This window comes from Oncorhynchus gorbuscha, linkage group LG07 (assembly GCF_021184085.1).
Source record: "Oncorhynchus gorbuscha isolate QuinsamMale2020 ecotype Even-year linkage group LG07, OgorEven_v1.0, whole genome shotgun sequence".
Taxonomy (NCBI): Eukaryota; Metazoa; Chordata; class Actinopteri; order Salmoniformes; family Salmonidae; genus Oncorhynchus; species Oncorhynchus gorbuscha.
This window is the reverse complement of record NC_060179.1, coordinates 60,702,292-60,727,157: the sequence shown is the minus strand read 5'-3', so window position 1 is coordinate 60,727,157 and position 24,866 is coordinate 60,702,292. Positions and strand designations below refer to the sequence as shown.

Genomic DNA, 24,866 nt, shown 5'->3' with positions numbered 1-24,866 from the left:
AATGTATTGTTCTGACTCTCTCCATGAACACGTCAATGACGTTCTGTTCTCTCTGAGCTGTGGGTTGAAGTCATAATGCCCCTTTCACACAGATGATGCTTTTGGTTTTGAATAAAGCACCAGAGGAGGTGTCAATTCCATTTCAATTCCAGGAAGGATTTTCATAAAAATATATAATAATCAAAATCTTACTTCAATTCACTTTCTGAATTTAGAGAATTTAAATGGAATTGATCCCAACCCAACATGAGAAACACATTTGCTGCTGTGTGTGTCTGCATGTATGTACAGTATGTGTGTTCCTACATACGTTTATATACGTGTTTGTGTGTGTGTACATATGTGTGTGTGTGTGTGTGTCTTCATGTGTGTGTATGTGTAAGTCGTCTCCAGGTCTCTGTCAGGTCGGATCAGCATTGTCTGCCAGGCGACATTTATGTGTGTGATGCCTGGATATTCATTAGAGAGAGAGAGACAAATCTAAGAGAGAAAGAGTGAATGTTTCTGAGAGGAATTCAGATTGCAATACTTTCCATTCCAGTCTAGTCAGGCGGGGCTTTACCTAGCAAAGACTTATAAATGACCTGGAGCCAGTGGGTTTGGCAAGGAATATGAAGCGAGGGCCAGCCAACGTAAGCATACAGGTGGCAGTGGTGGGTAGTATATGGGGCTTTGGTGACAGAACGGATGGCACTGTGATAGACTGCATCCAATTTTTTGAGTAGAGTGTTGGAGGCTGTTTTGTAAATGACATCGCCGAAGTCAAGGATCGGTAGGATAGTCAGTTTTACAAGGGTATGTTTGGCAGAATGAGTGAAGGATGCTTTGTTGCAAAATAGGAAGCCGATTCTAGATTTAATATTGGATTGGAGATGCTTAATGTGAGTCTGGAAGGAGAGTTTACAGTCTAACCAGACACCTAGGTATTTGTAGTTGTCCACATATTCTAAGTCAGAACCGTCCAGAGTAGTGATGCTAGACAGGCGGGCAGGTGCAGGCAGCGATCGGTTGAAGAGCATGCATTTAGTTTCATCTTCCTAATATTGAGTTGCCACAAAGTGGATTTAACAAGTGACATCAATAAGGGATCATAGCTTTCACCTGGTCAGTCTGTCATGGAAAGAGCACGTGATCCATACAGTTGAAGTTGGAAGTTTACATACACCGTAGCCAAATACACTTAAACTCAGTTTGTCACAAATCCTGACATTTACTCCTAGTAAAAATTCCCTGTTTTAGATCAGTTAGTTTATATTAAGTGTGGAATGTGAAATGTCAGAATAATAGTAGAGAGAATCATTTATTTCGGCTTTTATTTCTTTCATCACATTCCCAGGGGGTCAGAAGTTCACATACACTCAATTAGTATTTGGTAGCATTGCCTTTAACTTGTCTAACTTGGGTCAAATGGTTCGGGTAGTCTTCCACAAGCTTCCCACAATAAGTTGGGTGAATTTTGGCCCATTCCTCCTGACAGAGCTGGTGTAACTGAGTCAGGTTTGTAGGCTTCCTTGCTCGCACACGCTTTTTTAGTTCTGCCCACAAATTTTCTATAGGATTGAGGTCAAGGCTTTGTGATGGCCACTCCAATACCTTGACTTTGTTGTCCTTAAGCCACTTTGCCACAACTTTGGAAGTATGCTTGGGGTCAATGTCCATTTGGAAGACCCATTTGCGACCAAGCTTCAACTTCCTGACTGATGTCTTGAGATATTGCTTCAATATATCCACATAATTTTATTTCCTCATGTATCCATCCATTTTGTGAAGTGCATGATGCTGCCACCCCCGTGCTTCACGGTTGGGATGGTGTTCTTCGGCTTGCAAGGCTCCCCCTTTTTCCTCCAAACATAACGACTGTCATTACGGCCAAACAGTTCTATTTTTGTTTCATCAAACCAGAGGAAATTTCTCCAAAAAGTATGATCTTTTCTCCATGTGCAGTTGCAAACCGTAGTCTGGCTTTTTATGGCGGATTTGGAGCAGTGGCTTCTTCCTTGCTGAGTGGCCTTTCAGGTTATGTCGATATAGGACTCGTTTTACTGTGGATATAGACACTTTTGTACCTGTTTCCACCAGCATCTTCACAAGGTCCTTTGCTGTTGTTCTGGAATTGATTTGCACTTTTCACACCAAAGTACGTTCATCTCTAGGATACAGAATGCGTCTCCTTCCTGAGTGGTATGACGGCTGCGTGGTCCCATGGTGTTTATACTTGCATACTATTGTTTGTACAGATGAACGTGGTACCTTCAAGCATTTGGAAATTGCTCCCAAGGATGAACCGAACTTGTGGAGGTCTACAATTTTTTTCTAAGGTCTTGGCTGATTTCTTTTGATTTTCCCATGATGTCAAGAAAAGAGGCACTGTGTTTTGAAGGTAGGCCTTGAAATGCATCCACAGGTACACCTCCAATTGATTCAAATTATGTCAATTAGCCTAACAGAAGCTTCTAAAGCCATGACATAATTTCTGGAAATGTCCAAGCTGTTTAAAGGCACAGTCAACTTAGTGTATGTAAACTTCTGACCCACTGGAATTGTGATACAGTGAATTATAAATGAAATAATCTGTCTGTAAACAATTGTTAGAATAATTACTTGTGTCATGCACAAAGTAGATTTCCTAACCGACTTGCCAAAACTATAGTTTGTTAACTTCTTTGGGACTGGGGGGCAGTATTGAGTAGCTTGGATAATAAGGTGCCCAGAGTAAACTGCCTGCTACTCAGGCCCAAAAGCTAGAATATGCATATAAGTAGTAGATTTGGATAGAAAATACTCAGAAGTTTCTAAAACTGTTTGAATGATGTCTGTGAGTTTAACAGAACTCATATGGCAGGCAAAAATCTGAGAAGAAATCCACCAGGAAGTGGGAAAACTGAGGTTTGTAGTTTTTCAAGTCATTGCCTATCGAATATACAGTGTCTATGGGGCCATATTGCACTTCCCAAGGCTTCCACTAGATGTCAACAGTCTTTAGAACCTTTGTAACGGCGTTCGTCTGTTGAAGAAAGAGAGTCGGACCGAAATGCAGCGTGTAGGTTACTCATGATTTTAATTAAATTAATCGCGGTACATGAAATAACTGAATACTAAATACAAAAACAACAGAACGGAACGTGAAACTAATTACAGCCTATCTGGTGACTACAACACAGAGACAGGAACAAACACCCACGAAATACAAAGCGAAATTCAGGCTGCCTAAATACGGTTCCCAATCAGAGACAACGATAAGCACCTGACTCTAATTGAGAATCGCCTCAGGCAGCCAAAACTATACCACACCCCTAATCAGCCGCGATCCCAAATAATACAAACCCCAATACGAAACACAACATATAAACCCATGTCACACCCTGGCCTACCCAAACATATAACAAAAACACAAAATACAATGACCAAGGCGTGACAGAACCCCCCCCCCCCCCCTAAGGTGCGGACTCCCGGGCGCACCTCAAGAGCATAGGGAGGGTCCGGGTGGGCGTCTGTCCATCGTGGCGGTTCTGGCTCGGGACGTGGACCCCACTCCATTAATGTCCTAGTTCCTCCCCTTCGCGTCCTGGGATAATCCACCCTCTCCGCCGACCATGGCCTAATAGTCCTCACCCAGATCCCCACATAACTGAGGGGCAGCTCGTGACAGAGGGGCAGCTCGGGACAGAGGGGCAGCTCGGGACAGAGGGGCAGCTCGGGACAGAGGGGCATCTCAGGACAGAGGGGCATCTCAGGACAGAGGGGCATCTCGGGACAGAGGGGCATCTCGGGACAGAGGGGCATCTCGGGACAGAGGGGCAGCTCGGGACAGAGGGGCAGCTCGGGACAGAGGGGCAGCTCGGGACAGAGGCAGCCCGGGACTGAGGGGCAGCCCAGGACTGAGGGGAAGCCCAGGACTGAGGGGAACCCCAGTACTGAGAGGAAGCCCAGTACTGAGAGGAAGCCCAGTACTGAGATGAAGCTCAGGCAGGTAGTAGGCTCGGGTAAATCCTGGCTGGCTGGCAGATCTGGAAGAGACTGGTTGTCGGGCAGATCTGGAAGAGACTGGTTGTCTGGCGGCGCTGGGCTAACTGGTGGCACTGGCGGCGCTGTGCAGACTGGGAGCACTGGCGGCGCTGGGCAGACTGGGAGCACTGGCGGCGCTGGGCAGACTGGAGACTCCGGCAGCGCAGGAGAGGAGAAAGGCTCTGGCTGCGCTAAACAGGCGGGAGACTCCGACAGCGCAGGAGAGGAGAAAAGCGCTGGCTGCGCTGAACAGGCGAGGCGCACTGGAGGCCTGGTGCGTGGTGCTGGAACTGGTGGTACTGGATCGAGGACACGCACAGGAAGCCTGGTGCGGGGAGCTGCTACCGGAGGACTGGTGTGTAGAGGTGGCTCTGGATAGACCGGACCGTGCAGGCGCACTGGAGCTCTTGAGCACCGAGCCTGCCCAAGCTTACCTGGCTCGATGCCCACTCTAGCCCAGCCAATAGGAAGGGCTGGTATAAGGTGAATGCACCAATTTGTAAGTCGCTCTGGATAAGAGCGTCTGCTAAATGACTTAAATGTAAATGTAAATGTGCCGCACCGGGCTATGCTCCCGCACTGAAAACACTGTGCGCTCCATAGCGTAACACGGTGCCTGCCCGGTCTCTCTAGCCCAACGGTGAGCACAGGGAGTTTGCGCAGGTCTCCTACCTGGCATAACTATTCTCCCTTCTAGCCCCCCCCAATAATGTTTTTGGGCTGCTTTTCAGGTTTCCTTGCCAACCGTGTTCCCTCGTATCGTCGGCTCCTATCTCCGGCTGCCTCTGCTCTCCTTAGTGCCTCCACCTGTTCCCATGGGAGGCGATCTCTTCCGGCCAATATCTCCTCCCAAGTGTAACAACCTTTACCATCCAACACGTCTTCCCATGTCCATTCTCCGAATAATTTGTCCTCCTCATGTCCATTCTCCGAATAATTCGTCCTCCTTTTTCTGCTCCAGCTGTCTACGTCGTTGCCAGTTTACACGCTGCTCGGTCCGTGAGAGGTGGGTGTTTCTGTAACGGCGTTCGTCTGTTGAAGAAAGAGAGTCGGACCGAAATGCAGCGTGTAGGTTACTCATGACTTTAATGAAATTAATCGCGGTACATGAAATAACTGAATACTAAATACAAAAACAACAGAACGGAACGTGAAACTAATTACAGCATATCTGGTGACTACAACACAGAGGCAGGAACAGACACCCACGAAATACAAAGCGAAATTCAGGCTGCCTAAATACGGTTCCCAATCAGAGACAACGATAAGCACCTGACTCTAATTGAGAATCGCCTCAGGCAGCCAAGCCTATACCACACCCCTAATCAGCCGCGATCCCAAATAATACAAACCCCAATACGAAACACAACATATAAACCCATGTCACACCCTGGCCTACCCAAACATATAACAAAAACACAAAATACAATGACCAAGGCGTGACAACCTTGTTTCAGGCTTCAACTGTAAAAGGGGAGCAAATGAGAGCTGTTTGAGTCAGGTGTCTTGCAGAATGCCATGAGCTTAATCATGTGCGCGGCTGTGAGAGGTACAAAAAGGAGGTATTTGGACATAAATGGTGGACTTTATTGAACAAAACAAACATGTATTGTTTCTGATGAAGATCATCAAAGGTAAGTGAATATTTATAATGCTATTACTGAGTTTTGTGACACACCTCCTTGGTTGGAAATGGCTGTATGTTTTTCTGTGGCTAGGTGCTGACCTAACATAATCGCAAGGTGTGCTTTCGCCGTAAAGCCTTTTTGAAATCTGACACAGCGCTTGCATTAAGGAGATGTTTATCTATGATTCCATGCATAACACTTGTATCTTTTATCAATGTTTATTATGAGTATTTCTGTGATTTGATGTGGCTTCCTGCACTTTCACCGGATGTTTGTTGAGACAATGCATTTCTGATCATAACACACCAATTTCAAATGAGGTTTTTGGACATAAAGATTAACTTTATTGAACAAAACACACATTTATTGTCTAACATGAAGTCCTGTGAGTTCCATCTGATGAAGATCATCAAAGGTTAGTGATTAATTTAATCGCTATTTCTGACTTTTGTGAGCCCTCTCCTTGGCTGGAAAATGGCTGTATGGTTTTCTGTGACTAGGTGCTGACCTAACATAATCATTTGGTGTGGTTTCACTGTAAAGCCAATTTGAAATTGGACACTGTGGCTGGATTTACACAAAGTGTATCTTTAAAATGGTGTGTGTACTTGTATGTTTGAGGAATTTTAATTATGGGGTTTTTGTTGTTTTGAATTTGGCGCCTGCTAGCGTCCCACATATCCCAGAGAAGTTAACAAGAAATAGAATAACATCAAATTGATCAGCCATTTCCAGCTACAATAGTCATTTAAAACATTAACAATGTCTACACTGTATTTCTGAACAAATGTATGTTATTGTAATTGACAAAAAAATGCTTTTCTTTCAAAACAAGGATATTTCTAAGTGACCCCAACTTTTGAACAGTAGTGTACATACAGTACCAGTCAAAAGTCCTCATGAGAGCTGGTTTCATCATAGCGCTTGATAGTTTTTGCTGCACTTGAATAAACTTTAAAAGTTCTTTAAATTTTACATATTGACTGGCCTTCATGTCTTAAAGTAAAGATGGACTGTTGTTTCTCTCTGCTTATTTGAGCTGTCCTTGCCATAATATATACTTGGCATTTTACCAAATAGGGCTACCTTCTGTATAGCACCCCTACCATGTCACAACAATTGATATTTTGATTTTTTAAACACTTTTTTGGTTATAACATGGAGAACCTCCTGGGGACAAACAGCCTTGCCCACAGGTTTTACTGAGTAAAACATGTACTACATACATTTTAGGGCGGCTGTAGAAAACCCTCATGACCAGGTTGTCAGGGGGTGCGTGACTTGTTCAGCCAATCAGAGGCCCACCTCTTTTGCTAGTTTTCGACTTCATTAAGGGTTTTTTCGGCTGTTCGGGAACATCATTTTTTTTCTCGAGGCAAGCCAACGTCGATAGCCGAAGTCTATTCTCCTTCGTCGGTGATTGGTCAACAGTATGGATATCTTCAATAAAGCCTTTGTTGTCATTGGGAGACAACTTGTTTTCATGCCCATTTCTTTATTGATAAATACATCCTAGTTAGATATACAATTGCATAACTAAGATCTCCTCTGCAAAAACATCAAAATTAACAGACTTCTTGAGTTATCTTAGATAAATTCTGACTATTTTGAGGAAGTGTATACTGGCTACGGAGTTTCAAAATGGACAAATGGTATTATTGCCATTTTTTTCTAGTTTTTCAAGTGAAGGACTTTTAAGGGAGTATGCGAGCACACTTGTTCGGTTCATCTGGCTGGGTTCGGCTAGGCACCAGCTGAACTGAAGGCGAAGGGGAAACTGGCCACCACTTCCCTCCATTCTATTGACTAAGAATTAGATGGATAGAACTGATCGAAGATTTGTTTTAATCAACGGGACTCGTAACTGCAATACTCTCTGTTTTTCTGAAACAATGCTTTCGGACAAGATACACATGCACAGGATGCTGCTGAGGGGAGGACAGCTCATAATAATGGCTGGATATATATTCAATCTTATATCATGACTGCTGTATATATATTCCACTTCAGGACGACAACAACTACAACAAGCAGGCACTTTACGAACTGTACGAGGCTATTAACAAGCAGGAAACCATGCACCCGGAGGTTGCTTTTCTTGTTGCTGGTGATTTTAATTCACATCACTAAGACACGTGACCCCCAACTTTTACCAACACGTATTTTTTGCCACTAGGGGCAATAAAGTCCTAGACTGCTGTTACTCAACTTACAAGCATGCTTTACAAGGCCCTTGCTCGTCCCTCCTTCAGCAAATCCGATCATGACTTGTTTTTGTTTATTTATTTATTATAGTGTCACTCATCTTCATGATGCTCAGCCCACATGGGCTTATAAGACATTGTATTTGTTGTATAGAAATAACATTTCATACTTATACACTGAGTGTACAAAACATTAGGAACAACTGCTCTTTCGTTGACATAGACTTACCAGGTGAAAGCTATGATCCCTTATTGATGTCACCTGTTAAATCCACTTCAATCAGTGTCGATTAAGGGGAGGAGACATGTTAAAGAGCTTTAAGCTTTGAGACAATTGAGAAATGAATTATATATCTGTGCCATTCAGAGGGTGAATTGGCAAGACAAATGCCTTTGAACGGTAGCAAGTGCCAAGCGCACCAGTTTGAGTGTGTCAAGATCGGCAACGCTGCTGGGTTTTTCATGCTCAGTTTCCCATGTGTATACAATACTACTTTATTAATCCCCAAGGGGCAATTCATTCCTGGCTGACATGGTGCTTCAGACAGGACAAACACACACATTGTGCAATTTAAGAAACTTAAAGTTAATGGCATTTACAGTTCTTAATTCATTGCTGGGCTAAACTATTTCTAGAATAGTCCCTAGGTCTTCCTTAATTGTCCTCGATGGCCTCGGGCACAAACGAGGCCCTGTGCCTATTGGTGGAGCACTTGAGACAGCGCAGGCGGTGTCCAAGGGGGAGCAGTTGAAACTGTGTGTTGAGGACATGAGTGCTGAGGATGTTATAGGCCTTCCTCCTGGCCTGCTGCTCAAAGAATGAAGCCAGACTTATGAGAGGCACCCCGGGGATCTTACAACAGGTGTTCACAATGGCTTGGAGGTGCTTCCTGTTCTTGACAGAAAGGGATGTGAACCAGCATACGAAGGAAAAACAGCATGCTCTCGGTTTGCGATATCGATTTGTGGACAATTAATTAATTCAGTTTCATGAGGAAGTATTGTCTCTGGTGAGCTTTTTCAAACTTCAGGGTGTTATCAAAGATGGTACCAAGATATTTATGCTGGTCCACAATGTCCACCTCTTCACCATGGATGATCACCTGACCCATCCTGGGGGGCTTCCTCTTGAATTCGACTACCATTTCCTTCATCTTGGAGACATTCAACTCCAGCAGCGCACTGTCACACCACTCAATGAAATCCTGTAGGGCTGGTTCAAGGTCCTACTCAGACCCTGGGTAGGATGGCAGTGGTCGTGAGCACTCTGACAGTCATGGGTATAGAACAAGTATTTCCAGACCGGAGTACAATGTACCCCCAAGGGGTACGCGCAATGCCGTCGGGGGTAGCCAAATAAAAATGTGACTCAAGGAAGACATCCTCTTCTGCAAACCACTGGAAACCAGGACAACAGGATAGTATATTTTTAAAGTACTGGACAGCTTTGTGACATCAAATGGACTTTGGTAGTTAATATTTGATTTGAGACGTAAGATAGTGGCTGGGCCACTCAAGGACATTCAGAGATTTGTCCCGAAGCCACTCCTGCGTTGTCTTGGCTGTGTTCTTAGGGTTGTTGTCCTGTTGGAAGGTGAACCTTCGCCCCAGTCTGAGGTCCTGAGCGCTCTGGAGCAGGTTTTCATCAAGGATCTCTCTGTACTTTGCTCCGTTCATATTTCCCTTGATCCTGACTCGTCTCCCAGTCACTGCCGCTGAAAAACATCCACACAGCAGGATGTCACCACCACCACGCTTCCCCGTAGGGAGGGTGCCAGGTTTCCTCCAGACGTGACGCTTGGCATTCAGACCAAAAAGTTCAATCTTGGTTTCATCCGACCAGAGAATCTTGTTTTTCATGGTCTTAGGGTCCATTGGGTGCCTTTTGTCAAACTTCAAGCGGGATGTTATGTGCCTTTAACTGAGGAGGGGTTTCCGTCTGGTCACTCTACCATAATGGCCTGATTGGTGGAGTGCTGCTGTCACAACTTCTGCCGAAGTCGATGCCTCTCCTTGTTCAGGCGGTGCTCGGCGATTGATGTCACCGTTCTGCTAGCCATCATTGATCTATGTTTCATTTTCCATTCTTTTGTCTGGTCTTCTTACACACCTGGTTCCAATCCCATTCATTATATGTTGTGTATTTAACCCTCTGTTTCCCCTCATGTCCTTGTCAGAGATTGTTTATTGTTATGTTCATGTTTTATGGATTAGTGTGTGACGGGTTCTTGTACCCACATTTATTTTATTATGGACTTTGGTTTTGGAGTTTATGTTTAAAGTTATTAAAATACTCAATTTATACCAAGTTTGATTCTCCTGCACTTGACTTCCCTGCCACCTACATACACGATGTGACAGCTGCAGAGATGGTTGTCCTTTTGCAAGGTTCTCCCATCTCCACAGAGGAACTCTGGAGCTCCGTCAGAGTGACTATCGAGTTCTTGGTCACCTCTATGACCAACGCCCTTCTCCCCTGATTGTTCAGTTTAGACGGGTGGCCAGCTCTAGAAAGAGTCTTGGTGGTTCCAAACTTCTTCCATTTAAGAATGATGGAGGCCATTGTGTTCTTGGGGAACTTCAATGCTGCAGAAAGTTTTTGTTACCCTTCCTCAGATCTGTGCCTCGACATAATCCTGTCTCAGAGCTCTACGGACAATTCCTTCGACCTCATGGTTTGTTTTTTTCTCTGACATACACTGTCAACTGTGGGACCTTACATAGACAGGTGTGTGCCTTTCCAAATCATGTCCAATCAATTGAATTTACCACAGGTGGACTCCAATCAAGTTGTAGAAACATCTCAAAGATGATCGATGGAAACAGGATGCACCTGAGCTCAATTTTGAGTCTCATGGCAAAGGGTCTGAATACTTATGTAAATAAGGTATTTCTGTGTTTTAGTTTTTATAAATTTGCAATCACTTCTAAAAAACTGTTTTCTCTTTGTCGTTATGGGTTTGGAGTAACAAAATGTGGAAAAGGGGCAGGGGCCTGGCTACTTTCCGAATGCACTGTATGTGTGTATGCCTACATCAAATGAGTGGTATGTGATCTAGCAAAGAAGAAGCTGGGAGATGGGGAGTTGGAGTTATGCCTTGCATATTATGACAAATTCTCCATTAAATTATGACCAAGTAAGACCTTCGGCGTGGTGACCCACTGAAGAAAGAACAAGAGGGCAGGAGCGGCCCATTATGGTTATGTAATGTAATATAATAATAATAATAATATATGCTATTTAGCAGACGCTTTTATCCAAAGCGACTTACAGTCATGTGTGCATACATTCTACGTATGGGTGGTCCTGGGGATCGAACCCACTACCCTGGCGTTACAAGCGCCATGCTCTACCAACTGAGCTACAGAAGGACCATCATGTCTTCCCAGTCTGGTCTGGCTGGGTGGTGTACTTTAGACTGCAGACCAGGCCATCTATGATAGATAGTGTAGATATGTGTCCTCAGCTGTCTGTTCCAGTTGGTCCTGGGCTACTCTCTCTGTCTGAACAGTGGAGGGTTGTTGAGACATGATGCAGTCATTTGAGGGGCAGAGGGAACGGGCTGGAGCTATGCAGCAGTGAAGCAGCAGTACTATTACTAATATAATTAAAGAAAAGGACTAGGGTGGACTGTATCTTAGGCTAGGTTGAAGAGTGATATTGCCACTATGGCGCATCAGACAAGGTTTCCTGTTCTCGTTATTTATTCACTAACTAAAAGGGCACAGCAGAAGGTCACAGGAGCACATGGGTGGTAAGATGAAGATTTGATGGCTCGTAAAGGCCGGAAGATAAGTTTGTGACAAGTTATGATAGGAGGTTGTGGTCTGAAGGGAATACAAAGAGGAGATAGATAAAATACATTAGTATACAAGACTAAGTGCCATAAGTAAGGAGAAATATTTAAGTATATCAACAATGCTAACCAAACAAAGGACATTACCAATAAAATTAAATAAAATCACATGTTATTTGTCACATACGCCTAATACAACAGGTGCAGACATTCCAGTGAAATGCTTACTTACAAGCCCTTAACCAACAATGCAGTTTTTAGAAAATACCCCCCAAAAAGTAAGAGATAAGAAAAACAAATAATTAAAGAGCAGCAGTAAATAACAATAGAGTGGCTATATACAGGGGGGTACCGGTTCAGAGTGAATGTGTCAATGAGCGGGGGCACCGGTGTCGATGTAATTGAGGTAATTATGTACATGCAGGTAGGGTTACTAAAGTGGCAATGCGTAGACAATAACAGAGAGTAGCAGTGGGGTGGGGGTGAAAATAGTCTGGGTAGCCATTTCATTGGCTGTTCAGGAGTCTTATGGCTTAGGGGTAGAAGCTGTTTAAAAGCCTCTTGGACCTAGACTTGGCGCTACAATACTTCTTGCCGTGCGGTAGCAGAGTGAACAGCCTATGACTTGGGTGGCTGGAGTCTTTGACAAATTTTAAGGCCTTCCTCTGACAATGCCTGGTATAGAGGTTTTGAATGGCAGGAAGCTTGGCCCCGGTGATGTACTGGGCCATACGCACTACCCTCTGTAGTGCCTTGCGGTCGGAGGCTGAGCAGTTGCCATACCAGGCGGTGATGCAACCCATTAGGATGCTCTCGATGGTGCAGTTGTAAAACCTTTTGAAGATCTGAGGACCCATGCCAAATCTTTTCAGACTCCTGAGGGGAATAGGTTGAGTCGTGCCCTCTTCACAACTGTCTTGATGTGCTTGGACCATGTTAGTTTGTTGGTGATGTGGACGCCAAGGAACTTGAAGCTCTCAACCTGCTCCACTACAGCCCCGACGGTGAGAATGGGGGCGTGCTTGGTCCTCTTTTTCCTGTAGTCCACTATCTTCTCCTTTGTCTTGATCACGTTGAGGGAGAGGTTGTTGTCCTGGCCACAGGGACTATGGTGGTCTGCTTGAAACATGTTGGTATTACAGACTCAGACATGGAGAGGTTGAAAATGTCAGTGAAGACACTTGCCAGTTGGTCAGCGCATTCTCGGTATACACGTCCTGGTAATCCGTCTGGCCCAGTGGCCTTGTGAATGTTGACCTGTCACATCGGCTGCGGAGGACGTGATCACACAGTCCTCCGGAACAGCTGATGCTCTCATGCATGTTTCAGTGTTACTTGCCTCAAAGCGAGCATAGAACTTTTTTAGCTCGTCTGGTAGACTTGTGTCACTGGGCAGCTCTCGGTTGTGCTTCCCTGGACCTTCTGACCTTAGTTATTTTGTTATGTCTTTGTTTTAGGTTGGTTTTAGGCTGGGTAGCCTTTTCCCACCTGTGTTTCGTGGGTGATTGTTTCTGTCTTTGTGTATGTCACCAGACAGGACTGTTTCGTTTCGTGTCATTCTCTTTGTTATTTTTGTTTGAATGTTCTGAGTTATAATAAATATCATCATGAACAAGTACCATGCTGCGCATTGGTCCGATCCTTGCTACTCCTCCTCAGACGAGCGTTACATTCCCTTTGTATTTTGTAAAAGTTTGCAAGCCCTGCCAGATCCGACAAGCGTCGGAGCCGGTGTAGGACAATTAGATCTTAGTAAAGTATTGATGCTTGCCTGTTTGATGGTTTGTCGGCAGGCATAGCAGGATTTCTTATAAGCTTCCGGGTTAGAGTAGCCTAGTGGTTAGAGCGTTGGACTAGTAACCGAAACGATGCAAGATCGAATCCACAAGCTGACAAGGTAAAAATCTGTCGTTCTGCTCCTGAACTAAGCAGTTAACCCACTGTTCCTAGGCCGTCATTGAAAACAAGAATTTGTTCTTAACTGACTTAGTTAAATGAAGGTAAGAAAAAAGTCCCGCTCCTTGAAAGCGACAGCTTTAGCTTGGTGCGAATGTTTCCTGTAATCCATGACTTCTGCTTGGAGTAATATCTATGGAACTCAGGATATATAAGACAAAGGAAGGAAGGAATACTTTCTAAGGAAAGTATAGCATCATAAACTGATTGGCAACAAACATACCGGCTCGAAAGTTAGCATTATACAATTCTCTATATACATAAAAGGCACTTACTTTAGAGTCCGTTAAGCACAACAAAGGAAATCAAATAAGGACTTGGGCCGCCCCATGCCACTAGAAACACTGATATAATACTAGCTGCTTATATAGGTGAGGAAAGGAGAGGAATGGTGATTATCAGAGTGAGTTCAGGTGTGGTGAGTTTGCCAGAGAGCCGACGTGTCCTAAGGGTGATTAGGGAATTGGTGAGATGGCATGATCCTTCAGAACAGTAATAGGACTCATAATACATTGGATATTACATGGTTATTACACAAGAGGCCCAGAGGTGTGCTTGTGCCTCATTCTGAACACACTTACCCATAGTACAACCTGCTCCCAATACCCAGCTATTGTGTGTGTTCATAGCCGTGAAACACTAAGAGACTGCTGAGACGAGCAAGCAAGCACATGTGTGTGTGTGTTTGTAATGTTACATTAAAGAGTATTTTGTGCCTTAGGGAGGGTGATAAAGAGGAGAGTGCATAACGGGACATCTGACGTCTGTCTATAAGACACGAGAGAGTGTGCGTGTGGCTGGCCCTAATGCGTCTGTACTACTTTGAGAGCAGTGTAGTTTCACATGGGCCATTTGAGCTTCACTAGTGTGACAGGCATAGCGACACACACACACACACACACACACACACACACACACACACACACACACACACACACACACACACACACACACACACACACACACACACACACACACACACACACACACACACACACACACACACACACACACACACACACACACACACACACACACACACACACACACACACACACACCTTGCTACCACTTCCTATTACCGCCCTGTAGATAGAGCCGTGCTACTCCCCATCACCCCTCTGTGCTTGAAGACTCACACTTGATCAGTCCCTATGAGAGACTGGTTTTTATATATTTAACTGGAGTGCTTCCCTTAGGGCTGGAGGGAGGGGGGCTACAAATCGCTCCCTGCTAAAATCTGTCATTTATAAGAATAACAAGCTGTTTGTCTTTTTTGGAGCCTGGAGATGGAGATGGGAGGTTATCAGTCAATATGATGATACTAAAAAAGAGAGAGAAGGTAAATGTGGGTGAAATATAAGTGTTGCAGAGAGAGAGAAAGAGACAAAGAGAAAGATGGACAGAATAGAAAGGGAAAGAGATATTGCGTGATAGAGGAAGTGGGAGGTGAGTGTCGTGAGAAAATGCTTATCCGAAGGTAGTTTCCTGTTAGATAACTAGTTCATTTGGTCCTTTTCTTCTCTGGCCTCTCTTAACAATCCATTTCTTACGTTAACCAACGTTCTATGTGTTTTAATGTTGTCTTTGGACTGAGAGAGGTTCATAAACATACACAAAAGCATCATCAGCTGCTCTACACTTAAATGAAAACTAAGCTTTTGGGCCAAACTTAAGCATTTGCACCAGGTGCAAAGTTTACACCAGTAGACACACGTTTTTTAAGTGAATTAAATATTGAGGGCAGACCAAAAAGGCTAAATAAAGGTTAAGAGGAAGTATAATAAGCTTTGTTTTTTGAGGCTTTATCCCCTATTGAAAACGCTGGTGCAAACTTTACACCCAGAGCAAAATGCTTCGTAAATCTGACTCTTTGGTCAGTGAGCAGGCAGCATTACTTTTCCCGAAGCATCTCTTTCTTTTCCCAAATCATCTATCTTTCTTTAATCAAAGCATCTCTTTCTTTTCCCAAATCATCTATCTTTCTTTAATCAAAGCATCTCTTTCTTTTATCAAAGATTCTATTTATTTTATCAAAGCATCTCTTTCTTTTCCCAAAGCATCTCTTTCTTTTATCAAAGCATCTCGTTCTTTTCCCAAAGCATCTCTTTCTTTTCCCAAAGCATCTCTTTCTTTTATCAAAGCATCTCTTTCTTTTATCAAAGCATCTCTTTCTTTTATCAAAGCATCTCTTTCTTTTATCAAAGCATCTCTTTCTTTTATCAAAGCATCTCGTTCCCTCCCCACTGGAAAAGCCCATACTGTTTAGCGCCATAATGTGCTATAATGTCCCACTCAACTAAGTGAGAAACAGAAAGGGATGACCCTTAACAGTCAATTGAGAGGACAGAGGTTATTCAAACCACAGCATTTTAATAACATCATCTTCAGAGCCAGACCTTTTAAACTGTGCCAATCCCACACTCTGAGACAGAGTGAGATTAGAGCAGTGACAGAACTATAAACCAGGAGCACTGGTGTGTCAAACTGAAATCCTTTAGAAAGAAGAAAGGAGGGAAAAGAGGTGTAAAAAGAGGATTGGTGAGCCTAGCGGAGTCTACAGTTCTCACCGTAAATAATACATCACCGACGGCCCAAATCCTCAAGACTGGAGGAGTGATGTGCCGTGTGTGTGCGTGTAATCCACTAAACTGCATTTGCGCAGATGATCCAAGTCCAATCTCTAGTGCTACAGCCAAGGCCTCCATCAACACACAGTAATACAGATCATTGATGTGTGTATGTGTTTGTGTGTGTGTTTTGAGTGGGGATCACAGAAAATACTGTGGCTGGTCTGAGATCCAAAGGTTTTTTGGGGATTGAGCAGACCAGTGTGTGTGTGATGTGTGTACGCATTTGTGTGTGTGATGGGTGTGTTCTCTCTAACCTAGGTCTATGGATGCACAGTCAGCTGGAGGGGTGAGGGAAAAGGTAGGGGGCCTCTTATATCAAACACTTCCCACCACCCCTCTCTCTCACACACCCCTCTCTGTCTCTTGCGTCATTATTATTTAGTAATTATTAGTCATAAGTCATTATAATTCTACGGTAGCTACACACACATACATGCATATTGTGATGCATACACAGCCGGAAACTAGTGAAGTATGTACAAATACATGTCATTTCTTTAGTCATTAAAAGAAGTCTCCAGAAATCATGTGGTCCATCAACAGACACATGTCATATATGTAGATAATCATTTTGTGATCCTACAATAGGATGGACTGAGTTGCGCTCCGCTCTGAATTCCTCAAATAAGTCATAGTGTGTTTGGGTGCAGGGTTATAACATTTACATTTAAGTCATTTAGCAGACGCTCTTAAGTGCCCCCTAGATCCTCATCCTGTAACTACACTAATGAGTCAGCTAGGTTTTACTCAGCACTGAAACTGCAGTGTTTGGTCTGGTTGCTTTAGGGGTGCAAGAGGAGAGAAGGGGCTGTTTGGTAAAGTTTTTCCATCAAGCAAAAGTACAGTGAGAGAATTTGTTAGCCTGTGCCTGTGCAGTGGTGGAAAACTGTCATACTTGAGTAAAAATAAAGATACCTTAATAGAAAATGACTCAAGTAAATGTAAAAGTCACCCAGTAAAATTCTACTTGAGTAAAAGTCTAAAGGTATTTGGTTTAAAATATACTTAAGTATCAAAAAATAAATAATTTCGAATTCCCTATATTAAGCAAACCAGATGGCGCCATTTTCTGTTTTTTCTAATTTACAGAAAGCCAGGGGCACTCTTCAACACTCAGACATCATTTACAAACAAAGCATGTCGGTTTAGTGAGTCTGTCAGATCAGAGGCAGTAGGGATGACTAGGGATGTTCTCTTGATAACTATGTGAATTTGACTATTTTCCTGTCCTGCTAAGCATTCTAAATGTAACGAGTACTTTTGGGTGTAAAGGAAAATGTATGGAGTAAAAAGTACAATATTTCCTTAAGGAATGTGGTGGAGTAAAAGTAAAAGCAGTCAAAAAATATAAATAATAAAGTAAAGTAAAAATACCCCAAAAAACTACTTAAGTAAAAATACTTTAAAGTACTACTTAAGTGCTTTACACCACTGTGCGTGTGTGCTGAGTAGCTGTGCTTACCGCTGCGGCTGCGTAGCATCCTAGCTGAGATGTAGTTGGTTTCGATAGGGGGGTTGGTGATTGTGCTGTCCACTGAGCTAACCTCTCCTCTGGGCTGCTTCAGAAGCTCTGTCAGGGTCCTGTGAATGGACAGACACATATTACAGTTAGACTTTAGAATGACTCTCTACATGTCTGGTGATTGAGTAGGAACAGTGAGTGGGGATTGAACAAGATGATCCCGTGGTTATAGGCAATCGACCCAAGCCCTAACCCTAAACTCCTGGGCAAATAACTCCCCATAGCTGGCCACTGTGTGTGACTGTAGGCTTAGTCAAAGCCAAAAATAAGAACAGTAGCACTGCAGGGGAACATGGGAGAAAGTGACAGGAGCCAGAGAATTGGGCTGAGTGTGTGAGAATATAATCTTGAGAGAGAGAGAGAGAGAGAGAGAGAGAGAGAGAGAGAGAGAGAGAGAGAGAGAGAGAGAGAGAGAGAGAGAGAGAGAGAGAGAGAGAGAGAGAGAGAGAGAGAGAGAGAGAGAGAGAGAGAGAGAGAGAGAGAGAGAGAGAAATAGAGAGAGAGAGAGAAATAGACGGGGAGAGAGGGTGAGAGAGAGAGAGAGAGAGAGAGAGAGAGAGAGAGAGAGAGAGAGAGAGAGAGAGAGAGAGAGAGAGAGAGAGAGAGAGAGAGAGAGAGAGAGAGAGAGAAATAGATGGGGAGAGAGGAAGAGAGAGGGGGGGGAGACGGAGACGGAGAGAGTGACACTGAAAATGGGCCATTTTAATTGAGTGTAATCTTATCAGGCACACAGTGTCACACTCATAAATACCCTAAAACACACTGTCAAGTCATTGAGCTGTGTGTAAGGGAACACACTGCTGTACTGAAAGACATCATCTCTCTTTCTCTGTGTGTTTGTTTCCCACGGAACCAGACCTCAGGAAGGGTGGGGAGCCAGGGCTTTCCTCTCCTCTCTTCTCCTGGGAGGACTTTCCTGAACAGATTGACCTTCCCCTGGGCTGCGGTTATCTGTGCAGTACATTATGTGCCAGGAATGTGTATAAATGTGGGAAGGGTACTACGGTGAATTTGCCCTCCCTAGCTGGACAGAGCAGAACTCCATAGGGGTGAGCTGAGGGAGAGGTGACAATGTGACATATATCAAATGGGAGAGATTAATAGAATGAACAACTCTCTTGCTCTACAAACTCTGTTTCTATACAAAACAGACTTTGAAGTAACTTGCACGCACACTTGCGCACACACAAAAACTCCCAAACCCCTTTTTCTAATGACAAACAGAATAAACTAATCCACCTCCCCAGCAATCTTATTCATCACTTTAGACAAACATGTTTTCTCTCTTTGAGTTTACTGAATTTACAGAGTTGACATTGATCAATTATTCACACACTGGTGCCTCTGTTCTGCTCAGTGTATCTCCCCGCTGCCGAATAGTGCTCCTCCACCCTGCACATCAGGGACTGCGACTACACGGTAAGTGAACCAGCCAGAGGGGAACCCCTGTGTTAGAGCTGCCAAAAAGTGAGCCCCGGCCCATTGGGACTGCGGAGTGGAACAGTGTGTAGGTGTGATTTGTGTGTGGGACTGCCAAATTCTGACCCTAAGGGGAGTGCTGTGGTGGCATGCTGAGAGGGAAGCAATGTTGATGTCAGACATGATAGCTGGCTGTTTTCAGATGGAAAAAATGTCTCGTCTACAGGGACTCCTTCCCAGTGGTGGAAAAAGTACGCAATTGTCATACACCCAGTAAAAAACTACTTGAGTAAAAGTCTAAAAGTATTTGGTTTTAAATATACTTAAGTATCAAAAGTAAATGTGATTGCTAAAATATACTTAAGTATTTAAAGTAAAAGTATAAATCATTTCAAATTCTCTATATTAAGCCAACCAGACGGCACCATTTTCTTTTTTCAATTTACGGATAGCCAGGGGAATGTTCCAACACTCAGACATCATTTACAAACAAAGCATTTGTGTTTAGTGAGTCTGCCAGGTCAGTGGCAATAGGGATGACCAGGGATCTTGATACGTGCGTGAATTTGACCATTGTTCCTGTCCTGTCCTATTGTTCCTGTCCTACTTGTTCCAGGATAGGATAGAATTACTAGACCAATTAATAGAAGGATTATGACATACTAGCCAGGGATGACCCAAAACAACAGGTGTAAAAGGTGAACGAAAAATCAAAAAAGAAATAGTCTCACTGTGGTTACCAGATACTGTGAGAGTTAAAGGTAGTGTCTCAAATCTGATACTGGGAAGATGACTACCATCTAAGGCAAACATGGGCGTAGGCTTGTCTAACTGTCTGAAAGGAATGTCATGTTTCCGAGCCCATGCTTCGTCCATGAAACAACCCTCAGCCCCAGAGTCAATCAAGGCACTGCATGTAGCACCCGAACCGGTCCAGCGTAGATGGACCGACATAGTAGTACAGGATCTAGATGAAGAGACCTGAGTAGTAGCGCTCACCAGTAGCCCTCCGCTTACTGATGAGCTCTGGCCTTTACTGGACATGAATTGACAAAATGTCCATCAAATCCGCAATAGAGGCACAGGCGGTTGGTGATCCTCCGTTCCCTCTCCTTGGTCGAGATGCGAATACCTCCCAGCTGCATGGGCTCAGTCTCTGAGCCAGAGGAGGGAGATGGTTGCGATGCGGAGCAGGGAAACACCGTTGACGCGAGCTCTCTTCCACGAGCTTGGTGACGAAGATCTACCCGTCGTTCTATGCGGATGGCGAGAGCAATCAAAGAGTCCACACTGGAAGGAACCTCCCGAGAGAGAATCTCATCTTTGACCACTGCGTGGAGTCCCTCCAGAAAACGAGCGAGCAGCGCCGGCTCGTTCCAGTCACTAGAGGCAGCAAGAGTGCGAAACTCTATAGAGTAATCCGTTATGGATCGATCACCTTGGCATAGGGAAGCCAGGGCCCTAGAAGCCTCCCTACCAAAAACTGAACGGTCAAAAACCCGAATCATCTCCTCTTTAAAGTTCTGGTAATTGTTAGAACAATCAGCCCTTGCCTCCCAGATAGCTGTGCCCACTCTCGAGCCCGGCCAGTAAGGAGTGAAATGACGTAAGCAACCCGAGCTCTCTCGCTAGAGTATGTGTTGGGTTGGAGAGAGAACACAATATCACACTGGGTGAGAAAGGAGCGGCACTCCGTGGGCTGCCCGGAGTAGCAAGGTGGGTTATTAACCCTAGGTTCCGGAGGCTCGGCAGGCCAGGAAGTAACAGGTGGCACGAGACGAAGACTCTGGAACTGTCCAGAGAGGTCGGAAACCTGAGCGGCCAGGTTCTCCACGGCATGGCGAGCAGCAGACAATTCCTGCTCGTGTCTGCCGAGCATGGCTCCTTGGATCTCGACGGCAGTGTTACGAGCATCTGTAGTCGCTGGGTCCATTCCTTGGTCGGATCCTTCTGTTATGCAGGTGAATGCGGACCCAAAAGCGACTTGGCGAAAACAGAGTTTTTAATCCAGTAAAGTTACTTTACAAACAAAAGGCATAATACTACTCGTAATGACGAGAACAGACTGGAGACTTGATCAAGAACTGCAGGTTGCCTCGGGAAGGCACTTGAACCTAGCAGACTCAGACACCTGCTCACCACGCAGCATCTGAGGGAAACACGACACGACAGGGCAATACATAGACACAGCACGGTGAACAATAGACAAGGATCCGACAGGGCAGGAACGGAAAACAAGGAGAGAAATAGGGACTCTAATCAGGGAAAAGGATCGGGAACAGGTGTGGGAAGACTAAATGATTGATTAGGGGAATAGGAACAGCTGGGAGCAGGAACGGAACGATAGAGAGAAGAGAGAGCGAGAGAGTGAGAGAGGGAGGGGGAGAGAGAGGGATAGAAAGAGGGAAAGAACCTAATAAGACCAGCAGAGGGAAACGAATAGAAGGGGAAGCACAGGGACAAGACATGATAATCAATGACAAAACATGACACAACCAGTCAGGATGCTCTCGATGTTGTAGCTGTAGATCCTTTTGAGGATCTGAGGACCCATGACAAATCTTTTTAGTTTCCTGAGGGGGAATAGGCTTTTGTCGTGCCCTCTTCACGACTGTCTTGGTGGGCTTGGACCATATAAGTTTGTTGGTGATATGGATGCCAAGGAACTTGAAGCTCTCAACCTGCTCCCCTACTGCGCCGTCGATGAGAATGTGGGCATTCTCGGTCACCCTTTTCCTACTAGCCCAATGTGTGTTTGATGTAAATTAGGATGAAATTATAATTAAAGGACTACGGTAAGGTAGATGCTGGCCATCAGTACGGGATTTAAAAAAAAAAGTTAATAAATTGAAACAGGGGATGTTAATCATTACTGCCCACTCATTTGGGATTCAGCCTGCAATGTGTTCGTCTATCAAATCAAAACAATACAGTATCTTTAAGATCATGGAGGTGAGAAACAAAACACAGGGTATAATCCTCCATTCCACTTGAATCCCAGTAACTTCATGATAACATCACAAGAGTCATTCAGCTATTAAAGACATGACCGCCTTGCTGTCAATGAGAAACAATAGGATTATGTCTTTCTCCTGGAGCGCAGGGAAGGTCACAGCATTGAGCATCACTGAGGACACGTAGCCCAGCCTACATACAGTACAGTCGCTGTATGCGTGCCAAATGGCACCCTATTCCCTATATAGTGCATTGCTTTTTTATCAAACCCTGTGGTCAAAAGTAGTGCACTGTATAGGGAATAGCGTGCCGTTTGGGACGTAGCCTCTGTATCTATAGCCTCTTACATCTGACTTCCTGAATCAGAGCTTTCGTGATATCATCATCGCTAATCCTTTGTGGTGAAAGTGCATCATATCGAATTACAAGGAGAGTCTCCTAATGCTGTGTAACAATCAATTATCCCTCCTCTCATATCAGGAAGGATGATGGCTAATTAGCAACATTCAGTCCCACTCTTTGTCATTCACCACCACAGATTCAGCCCAGCACAGTCCCCATTCTAATGATAAGGGAATCCACAGCTTCCAGCCCAGCACAGTCCCAACTCTAATGATAAGGGAATCCACAGCTTCCAGCCCAGCACAGTCCCAACTCCAATGATAAGGGAATCCACAGCTTCCAGCCACGCACAGTCCCCACTCTAATGATAAGGGAATCCACAGCTTCCAGCCAAGCACAGTCCCCACTCTAATGATAAGGGAATCCACAGCTTCCAGCCCAGCACAGTCCCCACTCTAATGATAAGAGAATCCAGCCCTGTAAACTAATGTACTAGCATATCATAAATAGGACTTGTGGAGTCATGTCACACATGCAGCTAACAAAAATATATGGAAATGTCTGCTCTATCCAAAATTACAACCAACTAATTGCAGCATTACAGCAAAAATGGAAGTGGCAAGTGGAAGGGGGAGAAAGTAAATAACTTGTCTGTCGGCCCTGCATTAAAGACCAAAATTGGTTAAAGAAAATTGAGATGTTCAATGATTATAAAAAAAATGATTGCAACTAATAGAATGTTATATATATATATATGGGAGACACAACCATCCCGGCTCTGAAGATTTTGCTGCGAAGAGCCAGAATCATTAGATCATTTGTTTCGGTACTGCCCATATGGGTTGTTTCTTGTTTTTGGTCACAGGTTCAGGAATGGCTGAAGAATTTAAACATTTACCAGAAGCTAACTCTGCAAATAGCACTACTGGGTGATTTGAAAAGCAATAATATTGATCAATAATATAATAAAATTCGTAGCAAAAATGTTTATCTTTAATTTACAATCTGTAGGAACTATGAGAATTGAAAGGTTAAAATCTTTGGTGAAACGTCACAGCACAGGTGAAAAATATATATGGCAAATAGATATCGAAACTGGATGGTGTTAAGAGATAGATGGAAGGAGTTGAGTGGAGCTGAAGAGTGGGACTAATAACAAGATAACTAATATAACTAAATATACTGTGTCCGTAAAATGTACATAGGTTCAGAATTTTTGTAAAACTGCACAGTTGGAAAACATATGGCAAATAGAAATCAAAACTGGATAGTCTTCAGAGATATATAAAACAATACAATAATAAACAAAGCATAGCCACAGGAAGTAGGGGTGCTGAGGGTGCTGCAGTACCCCTGATAAATCACAAGAATGTTTAAAAAAAAGAATTACCGCCCCATGTACTAATGTCATTTCTCATTTTATTAACTCTGTGTGCAGTTTCAAAAGCAGAGATGTCCGTGTACTATCTGACAATGTTTTCACCTTGACTTCATGAACCATATTCTCAATACCCCATACCCTGACCTGGATTTGGAATCGGTATGAATAATGTCATTTGAATTGTTGAAATTGGCGTGCTTGTGATGGTGATGAGCACAGAGTAACGAGAGAACAACGGACAGGAAGGAGACTACAGCAAACAAAGTAGGCCTTGATGAGTTGTGATGGAGTGTGTATGTGTGTTGTCTCGTTTGTATGTTTATGGATGTGTGTCACCTCAGCTGACCTTTTCCCAAAACAATGCATAACCTCTCTTTCTGTGTCAGCTCCAATGCTTTGTGATGTCACTCTCACTCTACCGCTCTCTCCCTTTCGCTCTGTACATCGCAGCCTTTCTCCCTTTCTCTTTCCCTCTCCATATTTCTCCCTCTTTCCCTTTCCCAATCTTTCGATCTCTTACCCTCCCTTCATCTTTTTATCTCCCTTTTCCTTTTCCACGAGCACTCTCTTAATTTCCCCCTCTCCATCCCTCTATCAACAACGCAGCTAAATCTCACTCAGAATGCCCTGTCAGTTTGGATTATGGTTACAGCGCTCACATACACCCAGTGGCACTCTACGGCCATATGGGAACATGTACACCCATTCAGAGAAACATTGGGAACACCAATAACCAATTACAAATCGACCCCTATCTATCATTTCTATAGCCTTCATTTAAAAATAATAGATTGGTTTTAGCATTTGTAACACCATATTGGGCACGCTGCCCAATACTACCGCCTAATGGTACGCAGATCTAAACGAGTGCTCAGAAGGTAGAAGCTACGGTTCCATATGGAATTGATCATTAAAAACATTCAGTGGCATTCAGAAACACACAGGATTCCAGGAAATACTGTTTAAACCTGTATATTATCTATCCAATCTTTTCAGATCCGAACAAGTGCTGAGGTGGCAGAGGT

General features: G+C 44.0%; 1 protein-coding gene across 2 annotated transcripts in view; it reads right to left on the bottom strand.

Moving 5' to 3' along the window:
• LOC124039300 (protein shisa-9-like) overlaps positions 1–24,866 on the bottom strand; it is a 45,355-nt gene that overhangs the window by 14,472 nt on the left and 6,017 nt on the right. For both annotated transcript variants that reach the window (XM_046355240.1, XM_046355241.1), the window contains exon 4: positions 17,685–17,803. In XM_046355240.1, coding sequence (XP_046211196.1) covers positions 17,685–17,803 — 119 coding nt within the window. The remainder of the gene's footprint in view (positions 1–17,684; positions 17,804–24,866) is intronic.